General features: G+C 39.2%; 4 protein-coding genes across 4 annotated transcripts; 1 reads left to right on the forward strand and 3 right to left on the reverse strand.

The window, feature by feature from the left end:
- The first annotated feature begins 4,806 nt into the window (after positions 1-4,806).
- On the forward strand, positions 4,807-8,412 carry LOC101291028 (30S ribosomal protein S5, chloroplastic-like). Its single transcript, XM_004293960.1, has 2 exons — positions 4,807-5,580; positions 7,901-8,412. Exons 1-2 carry the CDS (start codon positions 4,886-4,888, stop codon positions 8,148-8,150), a joined length of 945 nt encoding a protein of 314 aa, XP_004294008.1. The 5' UTR covers positions 4,807-4,885; the 3' UTR covers positions 8,151-8,412.
- Positions 8,413-8,855: 443 nt separating this feature from the next.
- LOC101301474 (transcriptional corepressor LEUNIG-like) lies at positions 8,856-13,846 on the reverse strand. Its single transcript, XM_004295574.1, has 15 exons — positions 13,797-13,846; positions 13,595-13,695; positions 13,377-13,495; positions 12,683-12,785; positions 12,153-12,199; positions 11,929-12,015; positions 11,602-11,679; positions 11,410-11,457; positions 11,105-11,249; positions 10,677-10,786; positions 10,435-10,584; positions 10,157-10,312; positions 9,701-9,817; positions 9,388-9,603; positions 8,856-9,002 (listed from the first exon to the last, which is right to left on the reverse strand). The coding sequence occupies exons 1-15, from the start codon at positions 13,844-13,846 to the stop codon at positions 8,856-8,858; spliced, it is 1,674 nt and encodes a 557-aa protein (XP_004295622.1).
- A 1,811-nt stretch (positions 13,847-15,657) lies between these two features.
- LOC101291317 lies at positions 15,658-17,518 on the reverse strand. The gene is made up of 3 exons (XM_004293961.1): positions 17,365-17,518; positions 17,122-17,279; positions 15,658-16,333 (listed from the first exon to the last, which is right to left on the reverse strand). The coding sequence occupies exons 1-3, from the start codon at positions 17,452-17,454 to the stop codon at positions 16,213-16,215; spliced, it is 369 nt and encodes a 122-aa protein (XP_004294009.1). The 5' UTR covers positions 17,455-17,518; the 3' UTR covers positions 15,658-16,212.
- A 317-nt stretch (positions 17,519-17,835) lies between these two features.
- On the reverse strand, positions 17,836-22,426 carry LOC101291607. Its single transcript, XM_004293962.1, has 7 exons — positions 22,408-22,426; positions 22,221-22,266; positions 21,634-21,727; positions 20,975-21,532; positions 20,769-20,891; positions 20,492-20,676; positions 17,836-20,046 (listed from the first exon to the last, which is right to left on the reverse strand). The coding sequence occupies exons 3-7, from the start codon at positions 21,682-21,684 to the stop codon at positions 18,066-18,068; spliced, it is 2,898 nt and encodes a 965-aa protein (XP_004294010.1). The 5' UTR covers positions 21,685-21,727; positions 22,221-22,266; positions 22,408-22,426; the 3' UTR covers positions 17,836-18,065.
- Positions 22,427-24,601: the final 2,175 nt, after the last annotated feature.

Here is a 24,601-nt window from a genome sequence, read left to right on the forward strand (position 1 = left end):
TGAATGCAAGAATCTTGTGAGTTCTACTCTCTTAGTTTCTTCTTTGGATGCAGATGAGAATCTTGATTTGTGAAAATTGAATCAAGAAAGATGGATAGAGTTTGTTCAAAGCTGCACACATGGTGACAAAGTTGCACTCCGCCCTTTTCAATTATGCGTTTTCTTTGGATTATAGCAAAGTGAAATTAATTAGAATTAAAGACTAAATTCAGTTTACCCCCTCAAACTTTAGGGCTAAAATCATATTGGTCTTTTTTTTTTAAATCACGTTGGTCCTACTCTCAAACGACATCATTTAAGTCCAAAATTTGAATTTGAGTCCAAAAACGACTACATTAGAAGAGTTTTGGTTCTAAAAAAATGACGTATTTTCATCGTTAGAATGTCTATTTGCTCTTTTTATAGGTTAAAAAGCTCAAACATAGATCCCCATGTCGGCTCCAAGTCAGCAAATGACGTTATTTTCCGAGCCATATAAAAATTTTGAACTTAGTTGATGATGTTTGAGAATACATGGACCAACGTGATTAAAAAAAAAAGTCAGGGACCAAATTTATTTTAGCCTTAAAGTTCAGGGGGTTAAATTTAATTTAATCCTAGAATTAATGATGTATATATTGGTTACATTGAGTACACAGATAGGACTCACGTTCCTCTCGCACCCTCTTGAGAGGTTTAGAAATTGGAACCAATGAGGTACCTGTTCAGATATAACCGTCTAAAGAATTTTTATCCAAGACTAAAATGGTGTTTAGATATGTACATTTGCATGTGAGTGCGTTAGTAGTTTAAATTAGATTCATTATGAGACTTGAATTAATGCATTTACGGTTAAAAGTCGCTCGCGTATATAGACAAACTAGTTTGAACACATCAATATAAAGCTATCTTTTTACGCCTATTATTGGATTTTTCAAGTTTACTTTGTAGTTTTTAATGTATAAATCATACATAAACTATTTAATATGTATGTTTTAACTAACTAAGCTTATTTCTTGTCATGCGAGGAATCAGTACGTTTCCATCGACCGACCCAGAACAAGACCATTATATGCATGTAGTCAGGCCCTCCTCAACCTCATACCATCAATGAAACTATACCGATACCAACACCAACACCCTCATTGATGACACCATCAGCAAAACCTTTGCCCACACAACAAGCATATAAGCTTACAACACAACTCGAACTAATTAAGACGATACTTCTTCAATAGTAGTATTACAACAACTACAACGCGAGGAACAACTAGCATAAACAAACATGGTGACATTGTTTACGGATCCTACTCCTTCATATAGACAAAGCGAAGAAGCTAGCAACTCCAAAAAAGACATCACTAGACAACAACAAACCTCTACTCATCAACCGGTTGGGATATTTGGGTCTTCATCATCGTCGATGTCTTCACCAAAAGCGTACCCACACACAGGCTTCAGTGGGCTACAACGCACCCCAAATTTTGAAAAAACAAAAAACATCTATTTCTAGTTAAATTTTAGTTTTTTTTTGGGGTCAAAAGACACGAATACCAATTAGTTTGTATTAGATGTTTCAAGAGATACACCACAATACAGGAGGTATAAAAGACCCCAGCAAAAGAGACACATAGGCCCAGCATAGAGGCACATTGGCCCAGCAAATAAAACACATAGGCCCAAAAGAAAATAAATAAAACAACTAACAAACTCGGCCCAAATACAAGTTAGCCCATAATTGAAACACATAAACCCTAGCATACTAACTAGTAGCCGCCAAGATTCTAACTGCTCCACGTCGGGAAATCTACCACCGCCACCACCTCCATGCTGCTACTTGAAGAGGACCAACCACCATGACACCATATTGCATCCTTCCACACCAATTGGGACAAAAGGGCTCAAGGACGCCCAATAAACACCAAGTAACATAGCAGAGTGTGCTTGCAAAAGCAATCGAAGCCACACGCCTTTGTCGAACGAAAATCCGTTAACTGGCATAAGTTCCCTTAATGGTGGAGAACAATACAAATCTGGAAGCACTAATAGCCAAAACCATCCAAATAGAACAAGAAGACAATTTCGAAAGTAGATTTGGACGAGATCAGAAGAAAATTGATGAAGAGTTGGCATGATTGGGATGTATGAATGGAGAGAATAAGAGGTGGAGATGAGGTGCAAGCGGAGAGGATGTGAGTTGTTCTCATCAAGTGAAACCCCATGAGGGCAGAACGGATTGGAGGAGAAAGAGATTGAAAATGGGTGAGATTAGTGGAGAAAAGAGGGAGGATTAAGGAAAGGGCTTGCATGTAGAGGGTGGGGATGGAGGAAGAGATGGGGTCGGTGGACTCTCAAAATTCTGGTTGTGTTGAGAAAATTTCTAAAGAGAAGGTAGACCCTCTCTCTCTAGCAATTTTTTGTTTCTTGGTTTTTCTGAGTGGGTAGGCTAATTAAATTTTAGTTCAAAAAACTAAAAATCAAAAGTAGCTCACCTCAGATTTTCAAATTTTGCCCATATGATATTAAACTAAGTTCATTTTTGACTTAAATTAGTACGCTTTCATTAGGATTTTTTTGGAGAGTGAAATATACACTACTCATATTATAGTCCACACTCCATATTTCTTTTTTTGGTGGCTTAAATTTTGTCTTTAGTGACCTTAATTGTCTTTTTTGAGAATGATGACTAAAAATGAAAAATATGAGTGTGGATTACAATTTTCTCTAATTTGAAGAGTGTAAATTTCACTTCCTTTTTTTTAGCCCACCCTGTTATAAAATCTTGGGTTCGCCATTCCTCACCGAGTATAGTAAATACTTATGAGGATAACTTTGGTGGATGCGATGAAGGACTCAAGACGCTTTCAAAAGTCCATTGTTTTGAGTTTGATTTTGACGACATAATGAGGGACAACAAGACATTTTATTGGTGTATGTAACTATGTACTGTAAATATGTAATTAGATGTGTATAGGGGTTAGAAAATCTCGACTTAGACTAGAAGAAAATCTAAAGATAATCGAAATTGGGCCTTTTGCATAAAGATATTTTGGTGATCAAGGAAAGGTCAACTACTATAAGGAGAAGGTGAAGTATCCATGATGCATATTATCAAAGAATGCAAACTGCAAACAGATGTTGTTTGATCTAATACATTTTAAGTTCAAATAAATCAAGTAAGTAAAGTCATATGCTCAATTATATTAACTAGCCTTCCTACACACGTGAAAAAGTGCAGCCAAATGATTTCTCAAATTCCTTTCACCTTCTGGCTCATCCTCGACCGACTAAATGCATGTTGTTCTTCAAGACTCATGTACTTACATGAAATGGCAAAATATGAAGTAACAAATCCAAAAGATATGACCTGGACCATAAATTTATCTGAAAATCGAAGAATGTCACTCTATTGGGCCATGTCAATCCTCATTACTAAGTAACAAATGAGGGTGGCAATGCACCCTTCTTGACAACCCAAAAAGCAGGCCCATCCAGACCACAAAGCTATGCCCATAAGCAGGGGCGTAGCTACATTGGAACTAGAAGGTTCAAATGACCCCTATGAGGTTATGACAACAAGCATCAATTAGTTGATGATTTCATATATATTACATTTCAATGTATAAATTGACCCCCTCTATCATAAAAAGAAAGAAAGAAAAATGCAAAATGAGGTTGTCATGGACCAATAAAAAAAGATGAGATTGTACGTGAGATTGTTCGATCTGCCCATAAGTTTTTATTATGTTAGTAGATTTCTAAAACAGTAAAACAAGTCATGGCTTCATGTTGATCAAGATCATCAAACCTTAAATTGTAATTTACTTATTGTTATATGTATAAATCATGACCCTTCTAGTTGAGATTTATAGCTACGCCACTGCCCACAAGCCTGAGCCCAAAGCATCTCTACAGCTGGCATAAACTGTGGCACCCTGCCCATCTACACCATCAGTCGCCAACCTTGGCACTGATTCCAAGAGAAAAAGCAAACCAATTCGGGCACAAATCCAAATCTCAAAATATATATGATCAACATGGTAACGACACGGATGAAAAGCTCCACCGGTGCTAAACCCGCCGCCATGATATGAGCCATCAACCATTCAGCTTTCGTTTAAAGGATCGAATAAGCCTTAATAAAATATTATAAATTATTAAATTTGATACCGCTATAAAATAAGTCATTAGAGAAATATTTCCGTGCAACGGTCGTGCCACGTGTCTATACAACCAGCCGACGATCGTGCGACACATGTTTTTTTTTTTTTTCACAGCAGCCGCTGCGAATTCTCCGGTGAAGCTTCTTCTTCCTTTCTTTGGAGAATCTTGGCTCGTCGGAGCTCCGGGAGCAAATGGAGTGGAGAGGAGAGGGATCCGGAGAAGTGGAGAGGAAGAAGAAGGCGGAGAGAGGAGGGGTAGGGTTTTCTGAGGGTGTGGTGGTTGCGGAATTTAGGGCTGGAAATGAGAGAGAGCAGCGGAGGAGGGACTTCGAGACGGAGGAGGATCTGTTAGAGGAGATCGTCGTGGTTGGCGATGGTTTCGGCTCCATTGCTTCACCGGAGAATTCGCAGCTGTAGAAAAAAAAAAAAAACATGTGTCACACGACCGTTGATTGGTCGCACGGACACGTGGTACGACCGTCGCACGAACACGTGGCACGACCGTCGCACGGAAGAATTTCTCTAAGTCATTATAGCCGTACCAAATCGACTCTTATTGAGGTTGTGAACATATAATGAAAATTTGTAACAAACGACTAGGCGTAGAATGGAAGACTAATAATTGCATATCATCATTGTCATCCACCCTCCAAGTTTGGATCGGCTTTGGGATAAGCCTCTTCTCTGTCCCGATATCCAATACCCAATCCTAGTACCACTCTCACAGACACAAAGCTACTCCAATGGCCATGGCCATGACCACAGCCTCGTCAACTCTCTCTTCCCTCTCCTCCCTCTCCCTACACACCTCTCCACGCCTCTCTCTCCACCCTTTCACCGCCACAAACACTTCGTCCCTAACCAAACTCAAGTCACCCATCTCTCTCTTCCTCTCTTCCTCTCCAAGCTTCATCTCCACTACATGCAATGCAGCCGAACAGCCCGAGATAGAGACCACCTTCTTCGACAACGACGACCCCGAGTACGAGGCCGTCTTCGAGCCCCCGGAGGCCCCGGAAGGCTTCGTCCCGCCGCCCTCCTTCGACGAGGAGTCGTTGGAGACGGAGGACGAAATAGCCGCGGCCTACGAGGAGCTCTACGGCCCTGCCTACAGTGGCATGACCGTTCTCGGGAACGACATCTATGTGATGGACGCAAAGGTGAAGAAGCTGGGGGCATTTGGGAAGTTGAAGAAGGAGAAGATCAGAGATGGGTTTGAGGAGAGAGTGGTACAAGTGAGGAGGGTGACTAAGGTTGTGAAAGGAGGGAAGCAGTTGCATTTTAGGGCTATAGTGGTGGTGGGTGACAAGCAAGGCAATGTGGGTGTTGGTGTGGGAAAGGCCAAGGAGGTCATTGGAGCGGTACAGAAATCTGCTGTGAATGCTAGGAGGAACATCATTACTGTGCCCATGACTAAGTACTTGACCTTTCCACACAGGTATGTCATTTCTACTAACTTCTCTGCATTGATTCTGTTGTGGTCTCAAGTGTGTAGGTTTGGTTTATGGAATTATGGTGGTGTTGCAAATAATGCCTTATATGGTTTTTGCTTTGGAATTGGTTAGCTTGGAGTCTGAGGCGAATTGGCTTCGGTTTCAAGTGAATTAGCTTTATTATTGTCACAGAACTTCTATTATCTTTGCTAAACGATCCGAGTGAACACATCTTCTTGATGCCTTGATGACTTCATGAGTATGGCTAACAAGGGTAGATAACAAAAATGGAAAGCTGCCGATGCGGAACATATATAGTTCCCTAAAGGAGGAAATATGTATCAGGAATTGTAGATAGTCTGGTCAAAATTGCTTCTTTCCCTGTTACTGATTGAAGTATTGAACACGAAGTTGTTAGACATCCCTTAACCATTGATGACTTAGCTCTATGTTTACCATCCTGTTGTCTTAATCGACTAACTCCCTAGTTCTAATTTTTATCATTATAATTGTGGGTTCTTATCGAACTGAAACTCGAACTTCTTGATTTCATAACGTAACTCAACTAAGTACAAAATGTCATAACTTATTACTTATACACATTTAGAGCATTCGACCATTTCATAGTCCATCGTATTGTTTTACTATTCTTTAGTTGTATATCTCTCACGATAATACTAAGTACTACTCGCAATACTTTAACCCCTACTTTTACCATCTCCGAAATCTAACACCAAAACTTATAAACCTAATTACAATAGTTAATCAATCAAAGATTCAATCATACCTACAATATCGTAAAAAGAACGCTAAAAATTTCTTACTTCCATGAAATGTGTCACTTGTCTTGGTAACTTGCACCTAGGAGGAACTGTTGGATAGGATAGAAAGCTCCTTTCTCTAACCTTAAGACTTCACTTGACACGTTCAAGTGATTCAACCATGGCCATCACCACACCCTCCTCATCTCTCTCTTTCTTCTCCCTCACCTCTTCGCACCACCACTCCCTCCTCCCTTTCACCACCTCCTTCCCCAAACCCCCAAAACCCATCTCCCTCTCCCTCTCCTCTCCACGACCCACCATCCCAATCCCCAATGCCCACATCGAAACCACCTTCTTCTCCTCCTCCGACCCCGAAGACCAAGACGCCGTCTTCGACCCCCCTGAGCCCCCGGAAGGCTTCCTCCCGCCGCCCTCCTTCGACGACGAGCCACCTGAAACAGAGGAGCAAATCGCCAGAGCCTACGAGGAGCTCTACGGCCCGGCCTACAGCGGCGTCAGCGTTCTGGGGAATGACGTGTACGTGATGGACTCGAAGGTGAGGAAGGTGGGTGCGTTTGGGAAGGTGAAGAAGGAGAAGATAAGAGATGGGTTTGAGGAGAGAGTGGTGGAGGTGAGGAGAGTGACTAAGGTTGTGAAAGGAGGGAAGCAGCTGCATTTTAGGGTGATTGTGGTGGTGGGTGACAAGAGAGGTTTGGTGGGTGTGGGTGTTGGGAAGGCTAAGGAGGTTATCGATGGGGTTCAGAAGGCTGCTGTTAATGCTAGGAGGAACATTGTTAATGTGCCCATGACTAAGTACTTGACTTTTCCTCATAGGTAATGTAATGTCTGTTGTTTCGAGTTGTGGGTTTCGGTTTATTGTCTTTGCCAGTGTGTTTGTGTTTCTGGTTTTGTTGAATGTGGAAATTGCATTCTTGTGTTTTGAATATATATAGTGGCTGGTTATAGATAGGAGTTGTAGTTTGCTGTGATGGCGATGTGTATTGGATTAGTGTGTATTTTGTTGGAGTCGTAGTTCTGAGTTGCAAGGGTCCTATTCAAGTGCTTGAAAGCACTGATGTGTAGTGTAGTGTAGGGTTTGGTAAAGGATTCCGGAAGCTGTGATGAAATTACGCAATTTCCCTGACTTCACTGATTGGCAAGTGTTTTGAGCTTCAGTTAGTTAAACAGGATAGTTGACCTGCTACTGCAAATATTTCCTGATAATGTTAGCTTAAGATTGAGAGAATATAATGTAATTGCACCTGATATTATGAATGTCATTTTGAATTTTGTTTTGACACGATAACAAATCTCTCTCTGTTATAATGAGCTTTATGATCATCTAAAGTAAAGGATTGAGTGCAAAAGGTTTAGTGTCAACATGACTCTATTTGGGAGGGATCTGCTGTTGTTATTTGGTCCTAAAAGTTGATAAATACTAAACATAAGTTCTTTCTTATTGGGATATTTGAAATTTTTCTTATGCTGATACCCTCAATAATGCAGTATCTCCTCATCTCATTTCAGTTTGCATTTACTATATTTTTCTCATGAATCACAGATCCGAGGGAGACTATGGAGCAGCCAAAGTGATGCTTAGACCTGCTTCTCCTGGTACTGGAGTTATTGCTGGAGGGTCTGTGAGAATTGTTCTAGAAATGGCAGGTGTTGAAAATGCTCTAGGAAAGCAACTTGGAAGTAAGAATGCTCTCAACAATGCCAGAGCCACCGTAGTTGCAGTACAGAAGATGAGACAGTTCCGTGAAGTAGCACTTGACCGTGGGATTCCAATGGAAGAGCTTTGGAAATGATAGACTAGCAAAACCTGTATTGCATTGTAGATTTCATTTTACACAACGGAATTCTTGTAGTGCAGGCTTCTTGTCTTGTAAGAGTAGCCCCTCCCTCTTTTGTTAATTTGTTTTCCATCACAAGCTTGATATATGTATGTAAACTGGGCGTCCTAGCCTTATCATGTTTCCTTGGGATTACAAGAATCCAATTTGTCCCCAATTATTTTTATGAAGCAAGCTTACCGTGATGTGCCCTGAAAGCACATCTGTTTCATTCTTGAAACAATTCTTTTTACATCATAATGCAAAAACTTCCACCTGCACTGTAAAAGTTGGTTTCATATTACTCTGCAGATCATGAAAACGCACGCAAATAAGAAAAAAGTATCCTATGTGCATTGTGCTAAGAAAAGGGGGCAACTCTGATAATTATGCCATCATATGGTAAAAAGCAACCATAGTCTTCCTTAGAACTAAATACGACGATCCAAAACATTTACATTGGATTTGGATTGGATTGTACTTATGGTTGGTAGGGGACCCTAAATATAAGATAGGGTACATTCCCCTGTTTTCTCCTACAAGGATATGAACAAAACCTGTGTCCTATGGTGCTTATTATTCATGACAGGTACACCGTGCACCTTGTATCATCTCATGCCTCCAATTTTACAGTTCCTCCAGATTTTCTCATCCTGGTGTACGCTGTCACATCGAAAGGGCTCATTTCCATAGTTTGACGACCTGATCATGGCTCCCTGAGGCAACCATATCAGTCTTTGGGGATGCCGCCAGTGCAGCAACAAGCCCTTTGTGTGCTGGAACAGTCATAGTTTTCTTGCTCTGACTTGGACTCCACAACTCAAGGGACTGCAATGAACACATGAATAATTAGATTTCAGCCAAAAAAAAAACTCTCAGCACTTCAAGGCACCCCTGATAGCCTGAATCAAACTGCAAACACTATTATTTTTGTGGGAAGAGAGAAACGTGCTGTTTATCATGTGCTGACCTAGAAACATTTTCATCCTTGAAAACTAAAATGCTCATGTTTGAAAGGAAATCACAGTGTCCAACTTTCTTATTCTACGAATCAAACCGTTGTTTTCATTTCTCTTGAAGGTTTTTAATGGAAACAGTAAAAGACTGGCAGTGAGGATACTCAAGAATAATGTGAGTGCGCAGACTAAATTTCTAATACAGATACATTGTCCAAATGGTCAAGAAACAAATAAATATTAAGAATGAACCGTACCTGGTTACAACCAATGATCAGGAGAAGTGAATATCCAGGATGAAATGTGCATGACTGGAATTTGTTGCCATTTGAGTGGAGTTCATGTATGCATTTTCCACTTGATGCAGACCAAATCCGTGCACTGTCTTCACTAACGGAAGCAAGATACTTCCCACTTGTATCCCAGCAAATTGAGAGGACATCTTCAGCATGTCCGGATCCCTGAAAGGAGTACTCTAGTTGTCAAGTAAGATAACATAGAACCTATATATAACCTAGATGCCTGACTCAAAGGCAGTAACACAAATTGCCTGATATGTTCTCAAGTTACCTTTGAGTACAAGTCGAGAGTGGCAGTCTCAACATCAAAAATATTGACGCTATTTCCTGAAGCAGCAGCCAAATATTTTCCAAACCGAGGCTGGAATCTGACTTGTTTAGTTGCTCCCTGCAGTTATTCCACAAACATTTTTCAACTATGAGTACAGATGACATAGCCAACATAACAAGAAAATGAAGGAAAATTCTAAAAGGTAATTGCTTGACACTATCTAATTTACTTTTGTGTTAATCATACTACTGAATGCTAGCCACTTTACGATGCTTTTACTGCATTTGATTACAATAACAATTCATGATTACAGCTCCGAATATGTTTCTTCTACCATGCATGTATAATTCGTATAGTAATTATTGTCAAAAATGAATAGGATTTCTTAAGGCGGTATTTCAAATATAAGTTTGTATGATGTAGTATCACTAAAAGATGCAAACATCAAGCTATTACCTTAAGCATGTGAGTGCAAGTAGATTGGTTAACATTCCACAGTCGGATTTCATCGTTACTATCACATGATGAAAGGAGATTGAGTTTCCTTGGGTGGAAATCCACAGACATTACTTGCTCACTGTGCCCTTCAAGCTTGGATATTGATTCACTTGGCTACAAAGACACAAGCACAATAGATGATAAAAGAAGAATAAAAGAAATTAAAAAAAAGAACTTGAGAATTAGGATTAAGCGGCATATGGAGATCAAGATAGTACTGATAATGAAAGACTTACACTGGTAGCATCCCATATCTTCACATTTTTATCAAATGAGGATGTTGCAAACATTGTTGAATTTGGTCTAAACCGTACATCAGTAATGAGATTAGCATGCTCTTCGGAAGTTTTAACAACATCAAAAGATTCCATGTTCCAAATCAGAACCTGCTGGCATATGATGATAAGACAGCCACAAACTCATAAACTGAATAAGAAGATGATAAATTGGAACATTATAATGGATCTAATGAAGTAACCTTCTTTTCATGCCCTGCACTAGCTAACAGCGTCCCGTTTGATGAAAAATGGCAGCATACAACCTTAGCCATGCTGGAGTGGAGAGAACAAATCTCTTCAAATTTGAAGCCTACCAGTTGGTGACAGAAGCAATGTGAATAAAAAGTTCCCAGCCTATTTCTCTTCAGCTCACTGACAGAACTAACAACATGTGTGGTTACTTTTTCCTTTCCACTATCAGTCTATCACCATCCACTTAATTTTTGTTTTAACTGAACTCTTTTTCATACACTGTTAGTTCCTCTCGGCATGTCCATTTATGAGAGTACAATGTTACTAACTTGAAGCAGAAGGACAACCCGGAAATATAAATATATAGAATGAGAAGCTAAAAGAGTATTAGGAGAGAATGAGTAGACCGGATATGGTGTTTGAAGCAAGGAATTACCCTTTTCGCGCTTTTTATTTGCACCACGAAGTTTTGAAGCCTTGAATGGGGTGCTTGTACCACCACCAGCACTGTCATCCTCATAGGACAAGAAAGACTCGGTATTTTCTTCCACAGGGACATCTTCATTAGCATTCACATTTTCCTATGGTTGGAATTCCAGATAGAAATTGATGAAAATATTAGATAACAAAAGACAAAAGAAATGTGCGCTTGGAGGAAGTATCCAATACATGAAGAGTCACAGGTTTTCTTAAATTTTCAATATGGGAAGGCCTTTATAGTTTATACTGTCTGTGACCTACCAATTGATTGTCCCCAGCTCCTGATGCTGTCCTCCTCTCTTTGCCATCCTAATTTGAAATGATAATATTATGAAAATAGTTCAAAATATACATATCAATGTATCATCACCATAAAATTCAACCAAGTCAAGAAATTATCCATCATCAAATTTAGTAATCGAGCAAGTGACTCAATCATGATTACTTCCCAACCTCTAGTGACTGCCTCTGCTGCTGCTGATCAGGCTGTTGCTGGGCTTCTGTAGTTTGTCTCAAGGGGGAAGCCATCTTCTGGTTCACCCGCAAGTGTTTTAACAGGTTCAAAGATATGTTAGTTAGACCTCTGTTGTAAACTGATTCCTGGACTCTAGATGCGGAAAGACATGAATGTCAAAAGAATGTTCTTATTGGTTTTGAGGGATGAGTTTGTGTGTAATTGTAAAACATAATTATGGCAGTTAGAACTGGAATTATAAGCCATAGTTTCCATTCCATAAGTTCTCTTTTTGCATAACTCCAGGAGAAGGATGACAGTTTTACCTGCTCACCCAAAGGTGGCTGTTGTTCTTCTCTTGATGTCTCAATCAGTTTCTGCTGGTTTGGAGCCTGCAAAGCTGAGCTTACTACCTGGAGCTCAAATCAAGGGAAATTTGATCAGCTTCAGATGAAAGTACTAAGAAAGTTGTATCAAACAGTTTTAGTAACAGACAATAGAAATTATGGTGCTGTTAGATTTCCAATGGGAAAAACTTTGAAGCGCTTACTTTTGAAGGCCTTGCAGTTTGCGGTCCAGGTTTAACTCCACTTGAACCTGACAGCATAAACAGATAGAAATCAACAACCTACATGATGTAAATCAAATGCTACACAATTCTTTCCAAGAATGCTAAAGCCTTCTGCAGAACTTCTACAATCATCATGCTCAGTTCAAGGAAACAGAATTTCATGATTTGAAACATAAGTGAGACCAGTATCGTGTAACTAAATTATCATGAGGAACGCGATAGAAATACATATCATTAACAACGACTCCCACAGTAATACAAAGTGAAATATACTTGAACATGGTTACAAAGTGTGCAGTTCTGATGCCAGATCTAACACTAATTAATAGGAAGTAGTAGATACAAGTAGGAAGGTCAGCAGAAGATAAAATGAAATGTCTAACTCTATATAATAATACAACTTCAGAGCAATAGTACTTTTTGACTTGGTGTAATACCTTCATCTGGTATCTGATATATGCAATTTGAGAGTGCTTAATCACTAAAACTCTGAAAATGAGCATAATTACCTGCATCCTGAGCTCCAGTTGGTGGGAGCAAGGAGTTATGCATTCCAACAACCTTAGAGCCAATGTTGTTAGTCCTGCCGAAGCTAATCCATTTTCTGTTGTCCTGCATCTGATATATAAAATCTCAGTGGAACTCTACACAATTGGGGTTCTTATTAGAGGGTTGATAGATTAGAAAATATTCTGTCTACCTGCATTTGAGCAATATTCTTGAGGAGTTGCTGATGCAGAGGGCTAACAGAAGAACGAAAAATGTCATTAAACAGGTGAACATGTTTTGTATTTAATCCAAACAACAGGAACAAAAATTACAAATTAAGGAACTGAGGATACCTTGAAGTGCTTGCCAGTGACTTTGAGATATTCAGATTGTTGACACTTAGCGGATGTAATCTTCGACTCAAATCTCCACCTGGTATCCCCAACCACTTACTGAAGTAGTCAGTAGTCCTTGTCCTAGGCGTTCTTCGAGACCTCTTCTGCTTGGTAATTGGTAAAGGTGCAGCAGGCACTCTTGGTAAATCTTCCGGCACTCTTGCATGTTTAGGTTGCTGTTGTTGTTGTTGTTGTTGTTCATTCTCTCTCCTTTCCTGAAAAAAACAAATCGAACACACCATGTCACAAACTCACAACCAAAAGTCTTAAAACAAGGGGGAAAAAAAACAGGACTAGTTTCAACTTCAAATTAATTCACCTGAACCGGTGCTGCCTCAGCCTTGGCCTCTTGAGGCTTCAATTCCGACGTCCTCAACGAATACATATCATAAAACACAGTCCACCATTCATTCAAGAACCCCTCCTTTGTATCAATAACTGAGAACAAACAAACACCCTCAGAAACTGTAGCATTAATCAAAGCACGAACACAGTTTTCAGTACAGCAATTCAATCAGCGGGGCCGAAAACACTAACCAACAGGACTTTCAGAATAGACATCAGCTTCCTTCCTGAAAATTGCAGCAGTCTTGTGCATGTTCTTCTTCACCATATAATCGTGCACATAAAGATCAAGCCTATAAAGCAAATGCCAAAAAATCGAAATTAGAAAAACAGAAGACATAAAAAGAGAAAAGGAAAACCAACACATCAAACTCGAACACATTAAGCCACTCACATCTTCTCAGCATCCCAGAAGTCCAGACGGCCTGAAGAAGAATTTGCCATGATGATCACAACACCTTCAACAAAACTACACGAAAAAAAAAAAAACCCCCGAAAAAAAGCCTTAGAAAAAAAAGAGATTTCAAGTGACCCAGATTGGGAATAGAGATTATTGAAAGCACAACAGAAAGAAGAACACCCAGTTGGGTTTTGGTGAGAAACGGCCAGAGACCAGAGAGAGGGAGTGAGCTAAGAAAGGTGTAACAGTGCCATGCATATATAGAGTTGGACAAGGAAAAGAGACAAACGGCCAATTTTGGTTTTTTTTTCTTTTCTACCAAAAAAAAGAAAAGAGAGGGACTTTTTTGTGAGTGCGACTTGTGTGTCTGTGTTGAGGCTTTTATATACAGAATTGCCAAAGGGACCTTTCTCCTGGGTTTGAAACTCTGTGGTGACAGACCAGTGGACTTTTGCCACCTCATTGCCCGCTCAAAAGAGGCGTGAGGTGTCCGGCTAAATTGGGGTTTATGGTATGGTTTGTGAACTTTTGAGAGGACGTGTGGTTGAAGTTTTGAGGAAGAGGAGGAGGAAGAAGATGGAAGATGATGGTGATCATAGATTGTGTTTGGGTGTTTCTTTTTCCCCATTGGTAATTCTTTTAGGGTTTATTTCTCTTCCTTTTTTTCTAACGTTGCAAAACTATGTATCTGGCGAGGGATGTGGAGGGCTTACAGCTCATATGATTGTTGGATTCTCGTCACTCTTTTGATTTTTTTTCGATTTCAAACAAAAAAAAAAATTGATGGTCAGTCGGTGGTGGTAACATAACGACAGTTTGCTGACCTAGTGATTAGCTAGAAGAAGTCAATTAGAAGTACTTCGTGCCGAGGAAGGAAGGTTTTTGGGAGTCTACTCAGTGTCTCTATTCTCAAACCGAAGTCAAACAAGCCTTCCTTTGTGGTGAAACGGTTCTTTCTATTGTTCATCACTCATCAGGAAGCAGTGACAGCTGAGTGCTGATGTACAATGTTTGCTATCCGATGTCGCTCTCCTGTCACAAGGCAATTGCATAATAAGATTCCAGCTTAATTAGGTAACAAAGCTAAAAGGGGTAGTGCTCTAGGAGGAGTTCAAGTGCTGTTCTCTTTTAGCATAACTTCCAGTGACAATGTTGTGCTGCTGATATGTCTCAAGTAGTCTCAACTGGTTGCTGGTGGTTTGCATTTTGCAGCATGCAAAGCTGCGCTTACTACCTGGGCTCAAAACCATGGGAAATTTGATCAGCTTCAAATGAAAGCATTAAGAAACTTGTATCAAACAGTTATAGTAGTGGACAATTCTTTAATGACAGATAGTTAATTAGAAAAACTTTGTGTTGAAAATAAAAAAAATGACATCGAGGTTTTGTTGAAAGTGGAAAAGAAATTAAGAGTGCATCTTTAAAACACTTATGATAGGTATAAATAACACGTATAATTTCTCATTATCAGTAGATAATAAATGACAGGTGATTCACATAATTTAGTTTTTTATTCAAATTAGAATGCATATATTTATATATTTTGTTAAGAAGAATTGCTTCTTGCTTTTACTCCAAATCTCTCGATTTAATCGACTTCATATACAAATTTCACTTCTCTTTTGCTGTTTCAAGGACGAAACTTGCTCACTAGCCCCAATTTTGAGGCTACTTTGTTCTATCGTATGTAAGGCCAAAGAGTTCTAGTTCAACCTGCTAGGAGTTAAAAGTGCATCATTTTAGCTTGTTTGCTATGCTGCGTAGATCTTATGAAATTGACAGTGTGATAGAAGTTTCTGTCCTTTCTGGAGCGACATCGGATAGTAAACATTGTGCATCGTTGTTACTGCTTCCTGATTAAAAATTCAAGCCTTACAAGGAACATTAAACAAGATTCCACAACCAACATATCCAAAAGAACCCAGATGATACAAAAGAAATTGCAAGGAGCAATGTAACAGATTAATATAAGCATCCCTGTGAGTCTGAACGTGATGAACTGATGATACCAATGCATAAGCTACGCTAGGCATCTTTTTATCTTAAAAAAGGAAAAGAAAAATAAAGGATGAGGAAAAGCATCTTTAGAGAGAGGAATAAAGGAAGCCAACAGTGGAGCACTATATCATGATCTCCACACAATAAGATCATCAGAATAATCAACGAGATGAAGTTTTTGTTTCAGCTCCCGTGCTGTTCGTGCTTCTGCTTCATCAAACCGAAAAGGAGCAAACACAAGGAGAAAGAAGCCAAAAGTGGCTGAAAGATGTGATTCTCCCGCCAACAGTGCTCGTGAAAAGTTGGAGAACTACTGCCATCTGCTTGGTGTTTTAACAACCTTGTCTTTTCATGCCTGTATAAGTGTGTATCACAAATGTAGTAGTCTTTAAATGAACAATAAGATGACCTTTTAAAGGGCTTTCTCCTCTATCTTCTTGGTGTTTTTCCTGCTTGTATCTTGATCATTTGGCGCTAAGCCTATCTCACGGATTTGATGGTCCACAGAAACCAAACCAGTCTGCGAAAGAAACCTGCAAACGTTAACCCAATAAGTAAGACATCAAGGGTAAGCACGCATGACAAAATCAGAAATAAACACGCATCATCTTTCTAAATCCTTGTAGGGAGTTCTCTTTGCAGTTCCTTTCCCCGGGCAAAATGATCATTTACACTTGGTCCTTCTTACAAACTCTCCCTGTTAATTATATCAATCTTAGTTTTGCCCTCGATTCCATTTGGACGTATACATAACATACTTACACAACACACGCTCTTAAAATTCAATTTAACCATCTCAAACCTCCCTCAAGCCAATCTCTTAATCCGTTCTCAGAAGCATAGTAAGTTCGGGATAAGGTCCAGGTTCTACCAAGAAAAGTACATGTATTCATTATACCTCAGAGAACACATAACTATTGATAGCCTATATACAGGGTATTCGGCTTGAGATACTAAACTATAACAGAGTAAAAAAATTGTAAATAGATGCTACTATACAAATGCTATTATGCAAATTTTGTAAACGAAATTATGCAATACAAAGTGAACCAAATTCTACCAACTATTGCTCACTCATCAAACTTAACAAGCATAGTGTTTTGGGCATTCGCACAGTGGACTTGATTGGCATAGCAGCAGCACAAAGCATCAAATATATAATACCAATGCTTATCCAAAACACACAGCAGAAGCAATCAAGAAATCACAAACAAAGCAAAGCAGAACACAATCTCAATTTTCAGACAAGAACCCACATCCAAAAACTGAAAAGGGTTTCAAAGAAAAGGAATTGGGGGCATTGTAGAGAAGAGTTGAATACCAACTAAGAAGCAGGAAGAGAGTGGTGGTGATGAGGACCAAGAATGCAACATGAAGAACCAACCAAGAGTCACTAGAGGAGAAAGCCAAGCCCAGCATCACAGCTAGGCAAACACCCAGCATCACGAAAGCTAGCCTCAGAGTTTTCCATGTAGGACCCTGAAAGTTCATTCATTCAATCACCAAATCACCATTTCACATGAGATTTGCTCAGAATCATCATCATCCTGATAAGAAAACTTACGTTTACACCGGGAGCTAAAGCCCCGAGAAACACTGCTTGCGCAGATGAAATGTTTTCTCCTCCTCCTCCTTGTGATTGTTTATTGGCCATCTTTTTTGAGGGGTTTTGGATCTCGGAGATCTTTGGGGGCTCTGCGAACGTTGGATAGTTGAGAGTCAATTACAGTCCGAGACAAACGAAGCACTTTTATACCACCTGCAAACAATTTATTTATAAAAGTTCTGAAAATAAAAATAAATAAATAAATAAACTTCACGTAATATCATTTGGTCTAGTGGCATAGTCTCACGTTGTAAGCAAGAGATTACGTGATAAAACAACGTTAAATGAAAACATTTGAAGACAGAATGAGCTCCCATTTTCTTTCCGAAAAAGAGTTTTTGTTACTCATGTAGGATACTTAGAGGATCCGTCGAATAAAACATGAAATTTCAAGAGTTACTTCAGAAAATTTGAAGATTCTCTATTCTTATACATCAAATTATGTTGGCTGACATTTTTTTGATTAATCGATCATAACCATCAGACGGGGAAAGAATGTGATTATATCCGATTGCGATTGGTCACATACATATCACATAACTTCCGCAATGATTTCTAGTATTGTTGACAATAGGACTTCACAATTTTATCTACCTGGTATATACAAAAATGCAGAAATGCATATTTGAACATTTTGACAGTTTGCTAGAGTATGGTTCTCAATTGTCCATATAAGAAGGGCCTCTCACAGTTGGATCTCTCTGGAGTTGCTTTTCCCTCTCCTTAAGGTACTGAAGAAGTGGTTGCTGCTCATTTCTTATGTCTGTCAGAGCTCGACACGCATATGGGCTTGTTCTTTGGTAACCAGAGAAACCTGGATCTAGAGGGAAACCTGGATGCAATGTCGAGGGACTAGAAGCCTCAGGAGTTCCCCATTGACTGAAATGGTGAAACTTTGAAGTATCATAACCGTACAAGTTTCCAAGGTTACTAGGAGGATGAACATAATTTGGCCAACCATGATGCTCCAGGTTATGACTTTCTCTATACTGACGAAGCCATTCAGATGAAGTCATTCGATGTTGAGTTGGGTATTTGTCTATGAAACTCGGAATGATAGGACTGAAATTAGGTGGCCCTTGAGTAGCAGTCCAATGTGGATAGCTGGTTACTTCTGAATAGGATACATCAGAAGCATTATTGGCCATGCTGATCCCCTCATTAAACCAAATGCGATCATCATCTAGCACTAAAGGAGGGGCTGAAGGCACAGGAGCTGTATAAGAAGCCAAAGAGGATAGGGTGCTTGCACATTCGTGATGGCTGAAAGAATCTTCATTGCCATTTATGGATAGGCCAATCAAAGATTCTGAAGCTACTTCCTCAATAGGGCTCAACCTTGAGCCATGTTTACTTGCTCCATCTGTGCTTTTCTCCCTGCCGTTGCTCAAACTGCCCCTGTCAAAGACCCAAGCATTAAGGGAGGGAGGCCCAGCAGCTACTGGAGTTTCCGAAACTGGCTGTGCTATTGTATCTGTCACAACAGGCTGCTGCTGCTGCTGCTGCTTATATGACATGTTGCGCCCAAAATGAGTCATGTCAATATGGAAAGAATAAGGATCACTCTGAGCTGGGTTTTGTGCTATAAGAAGTGAAGTAGCACGGCGCAAGCATTCATCCGAAGGTACATTTTGATCCAATGAATGTTTCGGAGAGGTTGGGTCCTTCAAAGTAGAGGCAATACTGATTGGTGCTGAATTACGTCTAGTAAGAGGCCTGAAAAGAATAACTTCTTCCTCTTCCACAGAAATAGAGCTTGGATTTTCCCCATCACTCATCAGTTTCTCACATTCTTCTGGTGCTTTGTCAATCTTCTCACCAAGTATATTCAATTCAACATCGGAGTTGTTGGACTCCAATCTTCCTGACCCTTTCTTGTCCGGATATCCATTTGACCCTGTCACGAGGCATTTGCAAAATTTTCTTTCAGACTTGTCATAGGCAATCCACTTTTGAGAATCAGTTGATCTGTCTGCAATTTTGATTGCGGCATTGATGATACGCTGAGAACGATAATCCATTCCACTTTCATAATTGTCCATATGTTCCCAATGAGATGAAAAATCTAGTAATGCATGTGAAGTAGCTAGTGGTGCAAAGCCCCTCAGCTCATGGTCTTCCCACAAAGGAACACCTTCTGTATACTTTACCTCACCGCCATTGACATTCAATCGCTTTAGGAGATTAAAAAATTCACCAAAAAAGTAGGACATAGCACACCTACTTTTCTCATCAACCCCATAGGTTTCTGCTTCATCAAAAATGAAGACCAGCCATTCCACAAAAACAAGCACAGCTGGTAGAAGGGGGCAGGTTTCGATTGTGCTAGCCTTCAAACATCTTTCAACACAGCGTCCCATAAAAATAAATGTGGCAGTCAATGCCAACTGTGTCAACTCCATCTGATGCATATCAGTTTGCTTCTGCAAGTCTATTGTTTCTGTTTCTGGCCTCTTAACTAGATTCTGTATGATAAAAATCAGTACAGAAACAACCTGGAGCACTCGATAAGGGCCTCGTCTAACTGAATCCATGCGCTGATATGATTCCAAAGGGGCATTTAGTTTTGTATCGTCTAATGCCATCAATGCATCCAACTCCTTCATAGTAGATGCGAAAGCACGAGGGAATTCATCCACACTGCCTCACATGAAAAGGGAAGTAAAATTAAACGGAACTTGAGCAACAAAGAAATATTTATGTAATACTGAATCGGCAACATAAGAATATATGCAAATGCAAAGAAGTTCAATGAGACAAAACTAGATTGCCTCGATTACGTTCTTCCCCATGACATCAGGTCCCTTGAGCAATATGAAACAAGTTTATAACTAGACAATAACAGTCTAGGCTCAAGTTAAAAGAATGTAATGACCTCAAGGCGCTGAATTTAGGACAAGTAGTAGAAACAGTAAAATCAAAAGATTTCATAGGTTCCCAATACAACTCTCTTTGAAAAGATATGAACCAGTTAAAACGAATTAGGGAGGATCACAATAGAGCATGAGATGCACCACCGGAAATCAAAGGTACAACACAGCAACATGACACATTAATGAAATTTGATGCAGTCTAATGCAAGTACCTCAATTTCAAGTGGAGGAAACTAAGCGTCCTGATCATAAGAGGCCATAAATCTGTATCCATTTCAGCTTTCAGCATATTATCATTGCTTTCCTGCTTAGTAATCTGAACACTGCTTCTTTCAGATGGATTTAAGAAATTAAATTGGCACTCGCTTGAAAGAGAATGTAAATGAGATGACCTGTTCTGCAAGATCATAAGAAGCAAATGAGAAGTGCTATATGTGGATATCAGATGGTGATCTGCAATGTATCAAATAATAGTACGTCTGGCTTTACCTTTTCAAAGAGTAAGGTGAGGTTATCCTTGGCCTCAGGAAAGGGATTTTTAACAGCTAGACTTCGTATACAGTGGTATAAAGCGAGGAATTCATCACCAATGTACATCGCCAATACAGCTAACTGCAAATGTACATATCATACAGCAACTTAATTTTTAAGAAACTTCTAAGAAATGAATAAATGAGAAAATATTATGACTGTACCTGATTTTGGGGGTTTCCACTGTCTGGCCAAATTCTTGTTGCTTCCAAGTAGTGGGTGGCTGCAACTGACCAATTTCGGCTTTGGACTTCAGGTTTTTCATATTGTTCTTTATATCTAGCAAGATCCCCGAGGCATACCAAAAAGCGATGGCACAAAAATTGGCACTTTTGCAACTCCCTTTTTTCCCCAGAGGTAAATGTGCCTCCCTTTCTGTAAAGTACAGACTCTTCTGTGAGGCCATTGCATTCTCTTATTTTCACAATCAAATTTTGGTAGAACTGAATTCCTTCAGATAGAAAGAGTTTAAATCCTTCTAGATAAGTATCATGTCGAGGCGCTGCTGAACTTCTCTTTATTCTTTTACGAAAATCATCTATAAGCTTATAGTAAAGCTTCCACAAAGAATACTCAATGTCTTGAAGTTCCAGCTGTGCATTATCATTCAGGATGATATTCTCATAACAAAATCTCACTTTCCGGTACAAGTCCTGAACATCAGAGTGCAAAAGACCTTTGGCATGGATCAGTGCCCACAACTGATTCTCTTTGCTTGCAACCTGTTTCGACCACAGTTTCAAGAGTTTAGATCGAAAACCAATACAAGAGCTTTCTGCATAAAGTGAACAAGTTAAGAACATATATAGCTGCAGTAAATCACCTCCATTTTTTGTATTTCTCTCTGATCTTTGAACTGCGGATTAGCCATCATGTCTCCTTTGTTCTGGCTGCAATATGATTACCGCATCACTCACCTATTGATAGAGATCACAAATCAGTTGAATTTGCAGAAGCGTAAACAAAGTTAAACAGGTGAAACAGAAAATTCTAAATTGGACTATTGGAGTCACCAAAACTGATGTCAAAAGTTGCAATATCACAACTAATGAATCTCTCCTGAGAGGTTTCAGAGTTCAAACTATGAGGAAACAATTTTCACATACAGTACCAGATTACAAAACAGAATTGCATTTTCACACTTATGAGCATGATCTGGGAATTTGAGATGGGACAAGAACCCGAGAAAAGACAAGTAGAAATCAACTGCCAAGAAGTGAGGGAAGGGAGGCATATTTTCCTCATTTGATGAGAAGTAAATTAAAAGTGAAATCTACTAAATTTCCAAAAAATCATTTGCAGAAAAGAAAAAGGAACATAAGTAGACCTGGATTAGACCTTTAACCGCACCGAAGATAATGATCTACACCCAACTTCTAAATGGAAAATTAGTTCAAACCTGAACTCTACCTTATACATTGAACATGCTTTCAGCTACCCACGTGAAAACCCCAAACTGAAAAGAATTGGGAAAATTCACAATCAGCAGAAACCGCCAAACAAGAGTAAAGAACAGCAAATGTAACCAAAACAAGCAACATAATGTAAGAAACCCATATCAATTTCAACAAAACAAACACCAAGAAACAAAGTTTGCACCTTTAGAGATGAAAAGGACACAGAATGTTACCAAAACTACCAGAAGCAAACTCTTGTTGAGAACACACAGGAACAAGCTGAAATTGAGAAGGAACCCATTAGTTGAAGTCCGTAATATGCCAATGTTGGAAGTTGAAATTGAACCAAAACCAACCAAAGAAAAGAGACCCATGATGAAGAGTTTGCACACCAGTAGAATATGGCAGCTTCAGTTGTGAAACAGACAAAGTAAATGGTGGCTGATGATTCTCCTCAGAATAATGTTTTTTTTTTTTGATACTACTCCTCAGAATAATGTTGCTGTCTGCAACCTTTCCCAATTTTCCAATTTCTCTTCCCCAATTCTTAGTCTTTGTTTGGAATTGAAAAAATTGAACAGTAAGATCTTTCAAATAAGGGGAATAATTTAGAGTGTGCCTTATCAACATATCCATGATCAAATCAAATTTGATCTTGTACTAAATCAAATGGATCACTTGTGGTCCAAGGCTCCAAGCCAATAAAGTGAAGCCCAAGTTTGTGTTGGGATTAATAGGGTACATTAGAGGACAGTGGACACCACTCTCACTAGTACAACACGTGTGCTTTTGGAAGCGGCTGTGGTTGCCCTCTTTGGTGGTTGGGTTTGGATAGTATGTGCTCATCGAATGCTAAACAACAGTTGTAGTTTAGTCATAACCCCCTTGGTCTTACTAGTAATCTAATCCAAAATTTGTTGTTTAGTCAGGAGCTCTTAGTCATAGTTCTAAGCTAATACCAATATTGTAGTCTATTCACAAGAATTCTCGTCTAATAAATAAATGTAATATTGTTACATTTCAAGCTAACTGCGGGTGATGCGTACTAATTATAATCTTATTATAAACTATTTTATTCGATTTAAAATAAAACGCAGTTGAGAGCGATCAACCTAGATCTATCGTTGTCATCATTAGGATGATGAGGCATTCAAAATTGCTTCAAAGAAAAATAATTGAGAGTTGTGGCAAATTAATGTGTGAACTTCTACTATATTCGTGCTCTAGCCAACTCAAACTGAAACATTATGGAACTTGGCACTGTGGTGCTGCCGCCACATACAGTGGTATGGATATAACAACACGATTTGTTAACTAAAAATAGAACCCCATTCATTCATTCATTCAATGATTTCGCCGTGGTGCTTATGGCACTAGCTACCTTGCTGTGCAGAAATGGATTAGTCATACAAGAAGCATCTGCACAGAGTGCATGTCGTATACGCATGAGGAAGACTAATAAGGAGAGGGACGTGATCAGACAATGACCTTAGTCACTGATTATATATTCCGATAGAGAAATCGTAGCCGTCGACATTCAATAAGATTATATATGATCGTGACTCTTGAGGATTAATTAGAACACATCGAGAGTTTGAGAGAAAAAATTCCACAAAAGACATATCAAAGTGGAGAAATAATTAAGAATAGGTCAAGGAAATGAGGGAGGACATGGACGGATGGGTCTACGTAGCAGTTGTTAGGTTTTGCTGATTAGAACCCGTTGGAGCAAAAGATTCAAACCTAAAATGAATGCACATCTTCATCATCCTACTGTTGTTGGACTGGAGAGAAAATGACTCATGCATGTTGCAGACTCTTCTGTTGTCTTCGATTTCCCCGTACTCTTGAATAGTTGAACTGTACGTTTCAGGATTTAGAGGCATCTGGATTTGGGATGTAGATTTGTCGATCGTAGATTATCAAGAAACTATGCATTGTGTTATCTATAAATTAAGTAAGTCTGGCATTATAAATTAACTCGAACAATTCTAGCTTTCTGAAGTGATTCTAGTTTGAGCTAAGTTCGACTTCTCGATTATCTTAACTTTGCTGATTAGTTTGGAGTGAAAATCAATATAATTCATCCATGATCCGCATATACGATAATCTTGGGCAGTATTACGCAGCGAGCACTATCGAATAGAAACTTAATAGAAGATTATATATACGTGAAGTGCTCGAGGTCTAGAGTGTTATATCATACAATATTGATCTTGCTTTAGGTTTAAGGCATTCGATCTTAGACCATATATCATGTCTGCATCAGCAAGGATTCTACAATATTGTGATAAGTTCTTGTCTGTCCCCTTTAATTTTCATTTGCAGTTATGGGGTCCAAATTTTACCCTGATAATAATGTGAGAATATGTTTTGGTTTGGAAAACCTGAAAG

This window comes from Fragaria vesca, linkage group LG3, assembly GCF_000184155.1.
Source record: "Fragaria vesca subsp. vesca linkage group LG3, FraVesHawaii_1.0, whole genome shotgun sequence".
NCBI lineage: Eukaryota > Viridiplantae > Streptophyta > Magnoliopsida > Rosales > Rosaceae > Fragaria > Fragaria vesca.